Consider the following 16,152-nt stretch of genomic DNA (forward strand, 5'->3'; position numbering starts at 1 on the left):
AAGAAAGCGCTGAGGAGTGTCCCCCCTTCCAGCTGTTGGCACAGACGGCACAAAACCGGGGGGCAAATCCCACCAAAAAATCCCCAAATGAGGAATTTTCCCCTCCTGTTTTCCCCCCCTATACTTCCCCCAACTTAGGGGTCAGCCAGGGAAAATCCAAGTGCTGGAGCATCCCAGTGCTGCTCTCCCCATCCCAGCCTCCAGCTCAGCTTTGTGCCAAACAAATCCCAATTATTATTTTTTTTCTTTTGCTATTTCTACACCCAACTCCTTGTGTTTTCAGCCCAGAAATGCGAGGTGCTGCCCTTACCCGTGGCCGGGCCCCGCTGGCTCTGCCCTGCCGGGCTGGGCTGGGCTTTTCCCGCAGGATCGGGGCCGGTCCTGCCCCCGGCAGGGGAGGGAGAGCGGGGAGGGCTCGGGACAGCCCCGGAGCGGCTTCCAGGAGGCCCAAAACCCGCGGCTTTAACTGCTGGGAGGGAAGTACCCGCAGGTGTAAATTATCCCTGGGGATGGGTAATTCCTGAGGGCTGGGTAAAACCCAAACCTGCCCAGGGTTCCCCAAAAATCCGCCGGGAATTCAGGTGGGAGTTTAAATCCGGGAGGTGACAGCTTTGGGGAGCTCCTCCGCTGGGATTTGACTCTTTTCCCTCATCTCATTCTTTAAATCGTTTCCATGGGTAATCCCTAAGGGCTGGATAAAACCTAAACCTGCCCAATATTCCCCCAAAAATCCGCCAGAAGTTCAGGTGGGAGTTTAAATCTGGGAGGTGAGAGCGCTTCTCCTTGGGGAACTTCTCCCTTGGGGTTTGACTCTTTCCTATCATCCCATTTTTTACTCATTTCCATGGCATTTCTAGCCACAAAAAGTGATTCATTCTGGACAAGCCACACTTTAAACCAGCCCAGTATTCCCCAAAAATCCTCCAGAAGTTCAGGTGGGAATCTGTAAATCTGGAAAGTGGGAGCGCTTCTCCTTGGGGAACTTCTTCACTAGGATTTTACTCTTTTCTCTCATCTCATTTTTTACCCATTTCCACGGCGTTTCTAGCCACAAAAAGTGATTTATTCTGGACAAGCCAGCCCCAAACTAGCCCAATATACCCCAAAAATCCTCCAGAAATTTAGGTGGGAATCTGTAAATCTGGAAGGTGAGAACATTTCTCCTTGGGGAACTCCTCCACTGGCACTCAGGCAGTGGATTCAGGATTTACTCTCATTTTTTATTCATTTCCATGGCATTTCTACCCACAAAAAGTGATTTCTTTTGGACAAAGCCAGGCTCTGACTCAGGGGGTTTCATTCTGCATGAAGTTGCTACATATTTTATTTTATTTTATTTTATTTCCTTGTTAATCCACGCAGCAGTGCCACAATCATCCTTCAAACACATCCAAAGCTCCTCTCGCTGTACAACACTTTCCCCAACGTGAGTTAAAGGTGGAAAAGGTACCATTAAAATTAAAATTAAAAATTAAAAATTAAAAAAAAAAATATTACAAAGATGCATTGCAAAAACTCAAAGGGAAGGGAGGAGAAAGTCAGAGGTTAATTCACATCGAGGTATAAAATGGGTATTGCTGGTTTAGCCTGGGAGGAAAGAGGTTTTTCCAGCTGGTGCTGTCCTGGTTTCACCAGGATCACTTCCTGGCTAGAAAATGGATTTGGAAAACAAAATCCTCTTTATTTCTGCCTCCCCCTCCTCCTGCCTCTCCCCCTTTCCCATCCAGACCCCTCGAGATGCTCAAGGCCCTCTGCCGTTTGTTTTTGTGGTTTTTTGGCATTTACAGCTACCAGAGAGGTTTGACATTGTGGTTTTCTTCAAAATCCTGAAATATTAGTGCAAATTACAGGGGGGACGGAGGGGCCACGCCGTGGCTGCAGCTTTGGGGGAAAAATGGGATTTTCTCCTGGGCTGGAAATGCACCCATGAGCCCCCAGGTCAGGGTTAAACCCCCCCAAAATTTCAGCCAGCCCCTGGGATTTACAAAATCCTCCCAACACCGGGGAATTATTGCGGTGATAGGGCAGGAATGTGCTTTTCTCTGAAACAAAAAGAGGAATTTTTCTGTGCTCTGTTGCTGCCGAGCAGCAGGACCCTCCCAGGGAGCCACGTCGGGCATTTCCAACCTGAGCCCCCCAAAATTCCAGCTCTGCAGTTCTGGCAGCCTCTCCTTGGTGCTGCTCAGAGATTTCCTCTTTTTTTATCTTTTTTTTTTTGTTTTTTTTTTTTTTTCCCCGTGTTTTGCAGGGATTTGAGGTTTTGGCTGAAGCTGCCACCATCCAGAGCCTTCCTGGGAGGAGCCCCCCGAGGATTGTGAGGGGATGGAGGTTTGGGAGGGGGGTTTGGCTCGGGGCTGGGGCCAGCCAGGTGGGCACCAGGAGCGTTTTGGGGTTGGGATTTGGTGCAGCACATCCCAGGGACGCTCACATGGCCGTGGGGCCCTCGCAGATCTCCTCCAGCCTCTGCTCGATCATCAGCCGCAGGATGGAGTACCTGGGGAGGCACAGAAATCAAAAGAAAAGGGTTTTTAACCCTGGGATAATTCAAACCCCACCTTTGGGGATGCCAAACCCCACCTCCACTGCAGGAAACACCACAAAACCAGGCAGAAAATCCCACAAAAATCCCAAAAACGAGGATTTTTCCCTCCTATTTTCCCCCTCTCTGCTTCCCCAAACTTAGGGATCACCAGGCAGGGAAAATCCCAGTGCTGGAGCATCCCAGGGATGCACAGATGGGGTTTTTTTTGGGATGTTCTTCCCCCCAGCCCCACGTACTTGTGCTTCAGCTTCTTCACTTCCCGGTCCTCCTCCTCCTCCAGCTTCTGGATGAAGCTCCTGAGGATGGGCATCTCAAATTTGATGTACTGGGCGACCTGGGTGGGAGAGGAGCGGCAGGAGATGGTGAAGAGGGGGAGGAAATCGCCCACCCCCCAGCATCTCCTCAGATTTCACCAAAGACCCCAACATTTTACAGCAAACCCTAAAAAAAATTATATTTGTGAGCATCAGCTCGTGCAAACAAGTGGATAATTATGGGAAAAAGAACAGTCTAAGGTTTATTTATCTTATTTATTTATTTATTTTGATTCACCCACTGGGTGCTGGAGGTGGCTCTGAGTGTCAAAGCCTCAGAGCTGCTTAACCCCAAATTCACCCCAAAAGTGCCGGGTTTGGGGCGGGATTTGGGATTTCAGAGCAGAGCCGGCAGATGGCACAAGGGAGCTGCTGCCAGCAGGGGGAAAAACAATTCCTGGGAAATCCCTGTTCTGTGAGCAGGGCTGGGACGGCACTGCAGGGCTGGGAACGCACTGGGAATGTACTGGGAATGTACTGGGAATGCACTGGGAACACACTGGGAATGTACTGGGAACACACTGGGAATGCACTGGGAATACACTGGGAATGCTCTGGGAATGTACTGGGAATGCACTGGGAACACACTGGGAATGCTCTGGGAATGCACTGGGAATGTACTGGGAACACACTGGGAATGTACTGGGAATGCACTGGGAACACACTGGGAATGCACTGGGAACACACTGGGAATGTACTGGGAATGTGCTGGGAATGTACTGGGAATGCTCTGGGAATGTACTGGGAATGCACTGGGAATGTACTGGGAACGCTCTGGGAATGCTCTGGGGAATTTCCTGGGGGATCAGGAGTTTTCATGGACAGAGCAGCTCCTGCAGCCCCAGGGTGTCTCTGTTCACTGGGGATAAACCCTCCCCTGTGGGGGCGAGGAGGGGCTGGCACAGAATTCCCAAAGAAGCCATCCCAGGATCCATGGAGGTGCCCCAGGCCAGGCTGGGCAGGGCTTGGAGCCGCCTGGGACAGGGGAGGTGTCCCTGCCATGGCAGGGGTGGCCCTGGCTGGGATTTGGGGTCCCTCCCACCCAAACCTGTGACGCCCCGACCCCCAAACACCCCAGATCTCCCCCCGCAGCCCCCGGGCCGCACTCACGTCGTAGGTGACCTCCTCCACCTGGTCCTTCTCCATGAGGAACACCTTGGACACCTGCTCGCAGGGGCCCTGCAGCACGCGGGCCAGCAGCGGGAAATCGCTGCCGCGCAGGCGCTGCTTCTCTGCAGGGACAACGCAGCCGCGGCCTTGGCACCGGACGGGCACCGGCACGGCCAGGGCGGTACCGGCACTGCCAGGGCGGTACCAGCACTGCCAGGGTGGTACCGGCACTGCCAGAGCAGTACCAGAAGTGCCAGGGTGGTACCAGCAGTGCCCATGAGGTACCAGCAGTGCCAGAGCAGTACCAGCAGTGCCAAAGTGGTACCAGCGGTGCCCGAGCAGTACCAGCAGTGCCAGGGCAGTACCAGCAGTGCCCATGAGGTACCAGCAGTGCCAGAGCAGTACCAGCAGTGCCAGGGCAGTACCAGCAGTGCCAGGGTGGTACCAGCAGTGCCAAAGTGGTACCAGCAGTGCCAGGGCAGTACCAGAAGTGCCAGGGTGGTACCAGCAGTGCCAAAGTGGTACCAGCAGTGCCCAGGTGGTACCAGCAGTGCCCAGGTGGTGCCAGCACTGCCCAGGTGGTACCAGCAGCGCCAGAGCAGTACCAGCAGTGCCTGTGTTGTACTGGCAGTGTCTGGGTGGAACTGGCAGTGCCTGGGCAGCACCAGGGCTGAAGTGGCAGCACCGTGGGGATTTGGGGCACTCCTGGCCAGGGGATTAATCTGGGGCACTCCCGCCTGGGGGTTTGGGGCGCTCACAGCCAGGGGATTTGGGGCACCCACCTCCGCTCGTGTGCACCATGTACAGAGCAAACTCCTCTGCTGAGTTCTCGATCTGGGGGGAGACACAAAGCTCTGGTAAAGGGACAGGTTCTGCCCTGGTATAGTCTATGTATAGATATATAGATTTATATTTATATATATATGTATATATAGGGTATAGATTTTTATATTTATATATATATACACATATATATGTGTATGTGTGTGTGTATATACACATATATACATTATATATAATGTGAATGCAGGTTTTACACATATAAATATTTTTTATATATAATATAAAGATTTATATAAAAAATTCATATTTATATAATCTGAATGCAAATTACATGTATCTAATATAAAGATTTATAAACTATATGAATATAAATATAAACTATATAAATAAATATATAGAGTAATAAAATCTAAAAATATGAAAATATGAATACAAATAGATAATACTTTATATATATGTATATGGATGGATGGATGGATAGATAGATAGATAGATAGATAGATAGATAGATAGATAGATAGATAGATAGATAGATAAAAAATCTGCATGCAGATATTATACATATAACCTATAAAACATTTTAATTCATTTTATCCACAACACAAGCTGCACCCAGAGCACTGAGTGAGGGGTGATGCCCATACCTTGAATTTGTTGAGCAGCAGTTTGAGCACCTGGGGCGTGGTCATGGTGCTGTTGATGCGCACGTTGGTGACGGAGCCGTAGGCGGGCGTGAACACCGAGGTCTGCGGGGCACGGCGGGCACTGAGAGCCCTGCCAGGACCCCCTGCATCCCCCAGACCCCCTGGAGCCCCCCTGTGAGGCTCTGTCCGAAGCTCCTCTCATTTTTGCCTCACAATCCTCATTGGGGACCACTGAAGAAAAGACCCTGCCTGAAATCTCTGGCCTCTCTGGCCCTGCTGGAGAAAGTTACACAGCAAGGAGCCTGAGACTCAGCACATCGCTAAGCTCCTGTTACAGGGGTGTTTGCTGCGTGCTGCACTGAGCCCCATGGAAACAAGAAGGGGGCACCTTCCTCCTTTGGCAACGAGAGCCCTGGGAGATGTCCCACCTCTCGGCCTGGCTGGGCTTCTCCTGAGTTCTGGGTGGTTCCCCACAGAAGACCCCTCTCACTCGTTTATAGTCTCCGTGACAGACAGACTGAGATGTAAGGAGCCCTTCCATCAAAAACCACGACATGAAAGCCCTGTGTGAAAAGGCCCCTTTCCATCAAGAACCACGACATGAAAGCCCTGTGTGAAAAGGCTCCTTTCCATCAAAAACCACGACATGAAAGCCCTGTGTGAAAGGGCCCCCTCCCCACTCTTTCCAAGGACTGGGACTGAAGCCCCCGACCCAGGGAGGTGTGTGGGGGAGGCAAGCTGACCAAAGCAAGATGGATGTTGCAGGTGTGAGCAGTGGGCCATGAAGACAACGGCTCTCACCCACTGCTGAGAACATGGACTGGGTGTACCCTTCTCTAAATACCATTCTTTCCCCCCAAAGTACAATAGGCTACCTTTGATTCGGTTTCAAGATTCGTCCCCTTCCTCCATCAATAAAGAGTACGGTTAGAGTCCAGATGGGCTGCACCCCTGAGGTCTCCCTGGACATCGCCTGGTGAACTCCATCGGCTGGACACCGAAGGACTCCACTGTTCTACGTTTGGTAGCTCCACACCTTTCTTTTTTTCTCCCTCTTTTCCTTATTTTTCCCCTTTCTCCCCCAGTTCCTCCCCAACACATTTGGCTGTAGTTATTCAATAAAGGTACATTTGTTTTGATAGTCACTGCAAACCCCCTTGTGCCGTGTCGGTTCTTTTTGCACTCTGAGATCACTCACCACCACAAAACCCACCCGTGAGGGCGGACGGTGACCCCTGGGCTCACCTTGTGGTTGTAGAAGTGGCCGTTGATGGAGAAGCGGTGCCGCCGCAGCCGCCGCTGCTCCCCGGCCGTGCGGGCGCTGCCGCGGGGCCGGACGCCGACGTCGCTGCGGGTCCTCATCAGCTGCGGGGCCTCCTCTGCCGCCCTGGGGGCTGCACAGCACCTTCAGTCCCAGGGGATCTGAGCCATAGGACTGACCCCAGGCCGAGCCCCAGGACCACTCCTGAGCCCCAGCAGAGCCCTGGGACTGATCCTGGTGGACCCAATCCCGGTGGATCCAAGCCCTGGGACTACTCCCCGTGGATTTGAGCCCCAGCACCGATCCCAGTGGATCCAAGCCTGGTGGATCCAAGTCCAATCCTGCTGGATCCAAACCTGGTGGATCTGAGCCCCAGGACTGATCCTGGTGGATCCAATGCCGGTGGATCCCAGCCCGGCTCACCTGTGCCAGAATTCTCCGTGCGGGTGGCAGCGTCCACATCTGTCACCTGGATGTCCGGCAGGGTGCTGGGCTTCAGCACAGACCTGGGTGGGGACAGAGGGGGTGGGTGGCCTGTCCTGGGTCTCTGTCCTGGGGTGCCTTGCCCAGGGGTGCAACCTGTACATCCTGACAGGCTGGAGGGAGGTTTTGGGGCTGTTTGTGCGGTTTTGGGGCTGTCTCTGTGGTTTTTGGGGCCCTGCGGTCTTGGGGCTCAATGTTTTTGGGTTGTCTGTGTGTGGTTTTGGAGCTGTGTATTTTTGTGTCTGTGTTTTTGGGGCTGCCTGCCCATTTCTGGGGCTGTGTATTTTTGGGGCTGTGTTTTTGGGGCTGTGTTTTTCAGGGCTGTGTTTATTGGGGCTGTGTTTTTTAGGTCTGTATTTTTAGGGCTGTGTTTTTTAGGGCTGTTTTTTGGGGCTGTGTTTTTAGGGCTGTGTTTTTCAGGGTTGTGTTTTTTGGGGGCTGCCTGCCCGTTTTTGGGGCTGCGTATTTTGGGGGCTGTGTTTTTTCAGGGCCGTGTTTTTTAGGTCTGTATTTTTCAGGTCTGTACTTTTGGGTCTGTGTTTTTCAGGTCTGTATTTTTGGGTCTGTGTTTTCAGGGCTGTGTTTTGGGGCTGTCTCTGCCCTCACTCACCCGTGGGCGCCCAGGTTGCAGCCCGAGTGCCAGGAGGAGGAGGAGGGTGGCGGGCGGATGCGCTGGTTGTCGTCCTGCATCTGCAGGCGGATGGGGCGGCGCAGCCCCCACGAGATGTTCAGCAGCCCCTCCACGATCAGCTCCCCTTCCTCCTGCAGCCACATTCACACACAGAACACGGGGATTTTACACAGAGAACACGGGAAATTTACACACAGAACACGGGGATTTTACACAGAGAATATGGGAAATTTACACACAGAACACGGGAAATTTTACACACAGAACACAGGAGTTTTATACTCAGAATATAGGGGTTTTATACACAGAACACAGGGATTTTATATGTAGAATATGAGGATTTTATACATAGAATATAAGGATTTTATACACAGAATACGAGGATTTTATACACAGAATACAAGGACTTTATATGTAGACTATAAGGATTTTATATACAGAATATATGGATTATATACGTAGACTATAAGGATTTTATGCATAAAACATAAGGATTTTATACATAGAATATAAGGATTTTCTATATATAATATAAGCATTTATATATAATATAAAGGTTTACATATCATATTAAAAAACTCAGATATGTACATATAATTTGAATGCAGATTTTATATATATAATTGAAATATTTTATATACACAAAGCAATGTAAATATATATGATATCTATGGTAAATTTATATATATAAATTTATATATCTATATAATCTGAATGCAAATTACATATATAATATAAGGATTATATATATATATAAATCCAAATGCAGATTGTATATATATAAAGATTTTATATATAATATAAAGATTTATAGATTTATATATAAAAATTTATATATATATATATATATATATATATATAGTGAATGCAAATTACATATATATATATATATATAAATATAAAATAATAATAGAAATATTACATATATATAATATAAATTTGGAGTTCCCAGAGGAGCTGTTGGAGCCCTGGATTCCCTGTTGTGCCCCCCAATCCCCTCCTCTCTCACCTCCCGGTGCCGCAGCTGCAGGTTCTGCCCCTCGTAGTAGATGTTGTAGGTCTTGAGGTGCAGGAGCAGCTCATTCCTGGGGGAAAAATTAAAAAATGGGGAAAAAAGGGGCTGAGATGGGGTTTGGGGTGAGAGGGGAGATGCTGCAGGCACCACCAGTGACCCCTGAGATGCTACAGGAAAAGCAGGAATTGCTGCCCTGGCTGAGGGACCCTCTGTGCTGCTGGGGACCCAACAACTGCTTTATTTGAGGCAGATTTGGGTCTTTTTCCTCCTCCCTTATTGAAGGTTTTGCTGGGGGCCCCACCTTTTGCAGCCACAATTAGGGGGAGAATCTCCCTGTGAGGGTGTCCCCCATAAATGTCCCTAAAAGGCACAAGGAACCCCAAAGGAGCTCGGGGCAGTTGGTCACGAGGCGAACACCAAAAGATTTTATCAGATTCCTGGGGGGTCACGCTGGAGTCACGAGTGGTCACAGGCGAGGGGGCCACGCCGGCCTCCTCCAGCTCAGAGCAAAGCTCCGAGGGGCAAAGTGGCGAGAAAAACAAAAATAAAAGGGGCAAACCCAGTGCAAATCGTGGGGATTGTTAGATATTGTTATATATTACACATTATACAGTGATGTCATATATTGCATGTATTATTATGTGTTATACATTAGATAGTGTTGTTATCTCTGGTTATATATTGTATGTACTGGTAGATATTGTTGTATATTGGTAGATATTGTATATATATAATACAATATATATATTTATAGTATGTATTGTTAGATATTGTGATACATTGTTATACATTACACATTCTATGGTGTTGTTATATATTGTAGATATTGGTAGATATTGTATATATACAATACAATATATATATTTATAGTATGTATTGTTAGATATTGTTATATATTACACATTATACAGTGATGTCACATATTGCATGTATTATTATGTGTTATACATTAGATAGTGTTGTTATCTGTGGTTATATATTGTATGTACTGGTAGATATTGTTGTATATTGGTAGATATTGTATATATACAATACAATATATATATTTATAGTATGTATTGTTAGATATTGTGATTCATTGTTATACATTACACATTCTATGGTGGTGTTATATATTGTAGATATTGGTAGATATTGTATATATACAATGCAATATATGGATTGTAGATAGTGTTATATATTGTATATATTGTATATTTTAGGTTCCAGATAACACATTCCACACCACATTCCCCAGTTCAGGTTCCAGCTAAGCCATCCCCTATCCCACATCCCGTATCCCAAATCTGTCCCACACCCTATACCCCATATCCCAAATCCCATATCCCATATCCCATATCCCATATCCCAAAACCATCCCATATCCCACATCCATCCCATGTCCCATATCCCATATCCCATATCCCATATCCCAAAACCATCCCATATCCCACATCCATCCCATGTCCCATATCCCATATCCCAAATCCCATATCCTATATCCCATATCCCAAAACCATCCCATATCCCATATCCCACATCCATCCCATATCCCATATCCCAAATCCATCCCACATTCATCCCAGACCCCACATCCCACATCTCAAATCCCACATCCCTTAACCCGTATCCCATCCCATATCCCACATCCCATATCCCCTGAACACCAGGAATGCCCCAGCCCCATGTCAGCCCCGTGTCCCCGCCCATGTCCCCCCGTGTCCCCCCTGTCCCTGTCCCCGGTACCTGGAGATGAATTTGTCCTTCCCGCAGGGCACGGCGCCCCCTGCACTGCTGAGCTCCATGGTGGGGCCGGGCGGGCATGGGGGGAGCCGGGCTGGGGGGGACACGATGGGGTCAGGAGAGCCAAGCCAGCCACCCTCCCCTGGGGGAGAAAAATAAAAAAATAAAAATGGAAATAAAAATAAAAAATAAAAATGGAAATAAAAATGGAAATAAAAATGGAAGTAAAAATAAAAAATAGAAATGGAAATAAAAATGGAAATAAAAAAAAAATGGAAATAAAAATAAAAGTATAAGTATAAATATATTGTATAAGTATAAATATATACATATAATGGAAATAAAAATAAAAAATAGAAATGGAAATAAAAATTGAAATAAAAATAAAAAATAAAAATGGAAATAAAAAAATGGAAATAAAAATAAAAGTATAAATATAAATATATTTTATAAGTATAAATATATACATATAATAGAAATAAAAGTAAAAATAAAAGCAAAGCTAGAACTAAAAATGAAACCAATTAAAAATGAAAATAAAATAAGTCACAAAATAAAAAGCAATGAAAAGGAATCAAAAATAAGAATGAAAGTAAGAATAAAAATTGAAGATAATAAAAATAATAAATAATCAAAAGTAATTTAAATTAAAATTCAAAATTATATAAAATAATAAAATAATAAAACTTTAAATAAATTAAAAAAACTTTTAAATAAATAAATAGGAAATGAAAAACTAAATGTAAAAATAAATAAAATTTAAAAAATAAGAAGAAAATAAATAAAATTTAGAGAAATATAATAAATAAATAGATAAAAACTAAAAGTAAACCTAAAATGAACTAACTAACGAAACACGAATAAACCCCCAGGGCCTGGAAAAGGCTCGGAGGGGCGGGCGGGGCTCGGCGGCTCCTCGGGGAACGAGGGAGATCAGATAAGGACAGAGGCGCCCGAACTCACTGAAAATTTAATCCCCGCCGAGATCTCCTTTCTCTCCTCGCGCTGAATTTGCATTCGCAGCACCCCGGGTGTCGCAGCAGCGAGGCTGGGAGGGGCACTGGGAATTTTCCTTTTCCCCGAGGTTTTTGCCCTTTTTCACCCCCTGAGCTCAGAGGCGCAGGGCCGGGAGCGGCTGCCGGGGATGGATTTCCAGGCAGGCAGAAATTCTGGGCTGATCCTTCAGGTTTTTACGATCCCAGCCGGGTTTTTGGGCCACACAAACCCTTGGGAACCCCAAATCCCACCTGGGACGGGCCCTGGCTCAGAGCTCAGGGGATTTTTGGGGGCTGCAGGGTGGAATTGAGGTGGGGTTTGGGGTGAAGCCCTTGGGATGCTCAGTTTGGAAATCAGCCCTCAAAGAGGCCTCAGAATGGGGAACTGGGAGGTGTTAAATGGTGAAAAAAGCGTTTTTGGGGTCATGCTTTTCCTTGGATGGAAAAATTTCATTTTTCAGGTTCTTTTCCCTCCCTCCCCTTCTCCTGGAAGAGAAACTGAGGCGAGCAAAAAGCGTTTGCTCCTCAAGGCTCTGACTTCCTCCACCTCCCTGCTCTCCATGTGCTTCCTCCCAGCCCCCTGGGACACAAATCCTCCTTTTCCTGAAAGAAAAAACCCCAAATTCACCCCAAAATCCAGGCCAGGGCAGTAAAACCTGTCAGGGGACAAACTCAAACCCTAAGGCTCCTGCAGGGCAGCAATCCTGGGGGCTCCATCCCACACGTTGGGATAAAAACTGATTTTCAACAGCAAAAACTCCTCAGTGTCAGGAGGGGAAGGGCAGGAAATCGGCCCAGCCCAGCCCTGGGGCTCAGAGAAAAAGCAGAAGGAGAAGGAAAATTGCAGAAGAGCTGACAAAGCTTTGGGTTTCCTGAGGAGCTGCCTGAGTATTTTGGTAAAATTCGGTGAAATTTGGCAAAATTCAGCAAAATCTGGCACCACCCTTCCTCCTGCAGCCACCTCCATCCATCCTCCCACAGGAATAATCCCATTTATTCACCAAAAATGGTACCAGGAGGGGATTTTGCAGCTGGCTCAAGGGTTTGGGATAAATCCATGGGGTTTTGGGGCAGCAGCTGAGTGTGGGGTCCCAAATTTGGGGTTCCAGGTGTGAGGTGCGGGAGTGGCAGAAGGGGCATCCCCTGGTGGGGGACCCCTGGCAAGGGAGGAAAAGCTCTGGGGAGGTTCAAGGGGGATTAAAGGACATGGCAGATCTGAAAATGGTGCCAAAAACACCAAAAGGAGTGAAAAAAAACCCCAAAACCCCCTCCTGGAGCAGCAAAAACACCAAAGTGAGTGGAAAAAAACCCTCCTGGAGCAGCAAAATCACCAAAGTGAGGGAAAAGAACCCTCCTGGAGCAGCAAAATCACCAAAGTGAGGGAAAAGAACCCTCCTGGAGCAGCAAAAAAAGCAAAGGCAGTGAAAAGAACCCTCCTGGAGCAGCAAAAACACCGAAATGAGTGCGAAGAACTCTCCTAGAGCAGCAAAAAGAGCAAAAGGAGTGGAATGAACCCTCCTGGAGCAGCAAAATCATCAAAGTGAGTGAAAAGAGCCCTTTTGGAGCAGCAAAAACACCGAAGGGACTGAAAAGAACCACCCTGGAGCAGCAAAACCACAAAAGTGAGAGGAAAAACCCCTCCCGGAGCAGCAGAGCCCAGGGTGGAGCCCTTGGTACCACTCGGAGCTTTTTTTCCAGGGCATCCTGGAGATGCCCAGGGGTCAATGCCAATTCCCAAAATCCCAATTCCCTCGAAGGGGACACGGGGACGAGCAGGAGCCATCAGAAAAGTCCCGTGTTGGGATGGAAGGGGAGCTCCAAGGTGCAGGTTCATCCTCCCGTGCCGAGGAGTTTCCTGTTTACGCCCCGGCTCTGCCACCTTGGCCTCCGTCATCACATCCCCTTCCTAGCGCTCAGGAAAGGGGAAAATTCTTCCTTTTTTGGGTCTGCAGAGAAAACCAGGCTGGGAGCGGAGGGGAGAGGCGGCTCCGGGACCGGGAATCACCCGGGAGAGGATGGGATAACCCGGGAAAGGCTGGGAATCACCGGGGAAATGCTGCAAATCACCCGGGAAATGCTGTGAATCAGCCGGGAAAAGCTGAGAATCACCCAGAAAAGCTGGGATAACCCTGGAAATGCTGGGATAACCCGGGAAAGGCTGGGATAACCCGGGAAAAGCTGAGAATCACCCAGAAAAGCTGAGAATCACCCAGAAAAGCTGGGATAACCCGGGAAATGCTGGGATAACCCGGGAAAAGCTGAGAATCACCCAGAAAAGCTGGGATAACCCGGGAAAGGCTGGGATAACCCGGGAAAAGCTGAGAATCACCCAGAAAAGCTGAGAATCACCCAGAAAAGCTGGGATAACCCGGGAAAAGCTGGGAATCACAAAAAAAACCGGCTGGGAACCACCGGGGAAATGCTGGGAATCACCCAGATCACAGCGCTGGCCAAGTGGAAGTCGCTGCATTGCTCAACCCTGGCCCTTTGGGGCCGGCTCAGCTCCCGGCACCCCCGTGCCTCAGTTTCCCGCTCGGAGCTGCCGCGGTTCCACCCTGCCCTGCCCGGCCCGAGCCTCTCTTGGTGCTTTGCAAAGCGCTTTTAGCGCAGCTCCGGGGCAAACCGAGGAGGGTTCGGGCCCTCTCTGCCTCCTCTTGTTCCCCACCCCAACACCAGCCCCCCTAAAGCCCGTCCCGCACGCCCGCAGCCCAGCCCGGCCGCATCCGCACAGCTCCTGCCCGGCTCCAACACAACAAAACAAGGAAAAAAGTAGCCAACCCCGCCGCCACCCTTCCAAAACCGCGTTTTTAGCAGGAGAGCGATGTTCTTCCCTGCTCCTGCAGAGAAATCGGCGGCTTTTGGGGGGTTTCTGCTGCTTCAGTCCCACCCCACCCCGGCAGCATCCCCGGCATGGGGCGGGAGGCGCGGATCTGGCGCAGCCGAGCATTGTGGGAATATCCCATCCCCGGAGAGGCCGCGATGCTCCCTCCCCGCAGCCCCGGCCGCCTTTCCCCGGCCCGAGGCCGCTCCGGTGCCCGAACATCGCCCGGAGGCGGCGCCGGGGCACGGGCGGAGCGGGCACCGAGCCGAGCGCTCACCCCGAGGCGCGGATCCTGCGCTGGCCGCGGTTCCTGCGCTACTCCCGGGCTGGGAGCGCTGCCCCGGCCCGCATCCCTAAGCGGGGAGCGGCGGCCGCTCCATTGTTCCCAGCGCCGCTATTGTTCTCCGGCCCGGCCGCTCCGTCCTGCGGGGCACAGGGGAAGGAGGGAGCGCTCAGCGCCCGCGGAGGGGCCGCGGGAGGGGCTCGGGTCACCCGGGGACAGCGGGGCCGCGCTCGGGTGAAGCCCTCGGGAGGAGCCGGCGGCCGCCAGGGGCTGCGGGCGGGCCCCGGGACAGCGCGGGCGGGACGGGGAGCGAAGGTGCCGAGCCCGGGCAGGGAAGCGCGGCCGCTCCAGCCCCGCTCGGGGGGCGATGCTGGGGGCGCTCGGGGAGGCTGAGGTGACACCGGGGCTGGGGGACGGATCCCGGGGATCCCGGAGGTTTTCCGCGAGCTCCCGGCTGCGGCGGGGGGGGGCCCGGCTCAGCCCCGGGGCCGCTCCCGGCGCGGGGGACGGGGATGGGGATGGGGAGCGGGATGGGGATGGGGATGGGGATGGGGATGGGGATGGGGATGGGGATGGGGATGGGGGTGATGCCCCATCCCGCCCGCACTCACCCGGTGCCGGTGCCGGTGCCGCTCCGCTCGCAGCCGGTGCCCCGGAGGCCGCCCCTGGGCGGGGCGGGGCGGGACGGGGAGGGGCGCGGGCGGGGCCGGGGGTGGCAGCGCGGGGGACGCCCCCTCCCTCCCTGGGGACGCCCCCTCCCTCCCCGGGGACCCCCGTCCCTCCCTCCCGCAACCGGGGTCAGCCCGGAACCCGCATCCCTGAGGACATCGCGGCCCCGGGATCCCTGCCCGGGTGCCAGGGCTGGGCACCCCAAAGGCGTCACCTCCGGGAGCCGCGTTGTCCCCGCCCAAACATCCCGAGGGATGCTCCAGGAACGTCCCTGGGCAGGTTCCGGGTTCCCCAAGGACACCTCGCCCCCACTGTCCCCAGAAATGCCCTGGTATTTCCAATGGTAAGGACAGGATCCCAAAAGGTTCCCCATTCCCAGCGTCAGGAACAGGATCCCAAGGGATTCTCCAACCCCACTGCCAAGACCAGAACCCCGAAGGAATCCCCATCCCACGCAGCCAGGCTGGAAATGCTCCCACAATCAGCTCCAGCTTTGTCCAGAATCCCCAGAGGGAATTTCTGGGCTGCACCCCACAGGCTGGAGCGGCTGTTTCTGCCCTAAAAAGCCCCAAATCCTGGGATTTTCAGTGCCAGAGCCGTGCAGGCAGCACACTTGGCTGCTCCCCTCGGCCTCGGGATCCCACCCGGCTCCAAAACCGCCCCCGAGCAGGGATGGAGGAGGAAATAAATTCCAATAAAATCTGCCTGGAGCAGCAGCTGCAGCACTCAGCGTTCCCAGGATCGGGGTCCCATCCTGCCCGGCCGGTTCTGGTGTCCTGGGGGGAGTTTGGGGGCGCTGGGAGGTGTTTAGAGAGAGTTTGGGGGTGTCTGGGGGTGTTCAGTATTCCAGAGGAGCAGCAGCCGTGTCCCTCCTCCTTT

At 51.0% G+C, this 16,152-nt stretch overlaps 1 protein-coding gene across 2 annotated transcripts; it reads right to left on the bottom strand.

Moving 5' to 3' along the window:
* Window positions 1-1,294: 1,294 nt before the first annotated feature.
* RASSF2 (Ras association domain family member 2) lies at window positions 1,295-15,319 on the bottom strand. 2 transcript variants are annotated; one of them, XM_036396800.2, is made up of 12 exons: window positions 15,216-15,319; window positions 14,599-14,744; window positions 10,509-10,599; window positions 8,778-8,853; window positions 7,748-7,899; window positions 7,078-7,160; window positions 6,639-6,787; window positions 5,394-5,495; window positions 4,749-4,800; window positions 3,967-4,088; window positions 2,779-2,876; window positions 1,295-2,494 (listed from the first exon to the last, which is right to left on the bottom strand). In XM_036396800.2, exons 3-12 carry the CDS (start codon window positions 10,565-10,567, stop codon window positions 2,425-2,427), a joined length of 963 nt encoding a protein of 320 aa, XP_036252693.1. In that variant the 5' UTR covers window positions 10,568-10,599; window positions 14,599-14,744; window positions 15,216-15,319; the 3' UTR covers window positions 1,295-2,424. The 2 variants fall into 2 exon arrangements, with proteins under 2 accessions (XP_036252693.1, XP_036252692.1); XM_036396799.2 differs by having other exon boundaries at window positions 10,509-10,647.
* Between the last annotated feature and the right edge of the window lie 833 nt (window positions 15,320-16,152).

This window comes from Molothrus ater, chromosome 28 (assembly GCF_012460135.2).
Source record: "Molothrus ater isolate BHLD 08-10-18 breed brown headed cowbird chromosome 28, BPBGC_Mater_1.1, whole genome shotgun sequence".
In the NCBI taxonomy this organism is placed as follows: Eukaryota; Metazoa; Chordata; class Aves; order Passeriformes; family Icteridae; genus Molothrus; species Molothrus ater.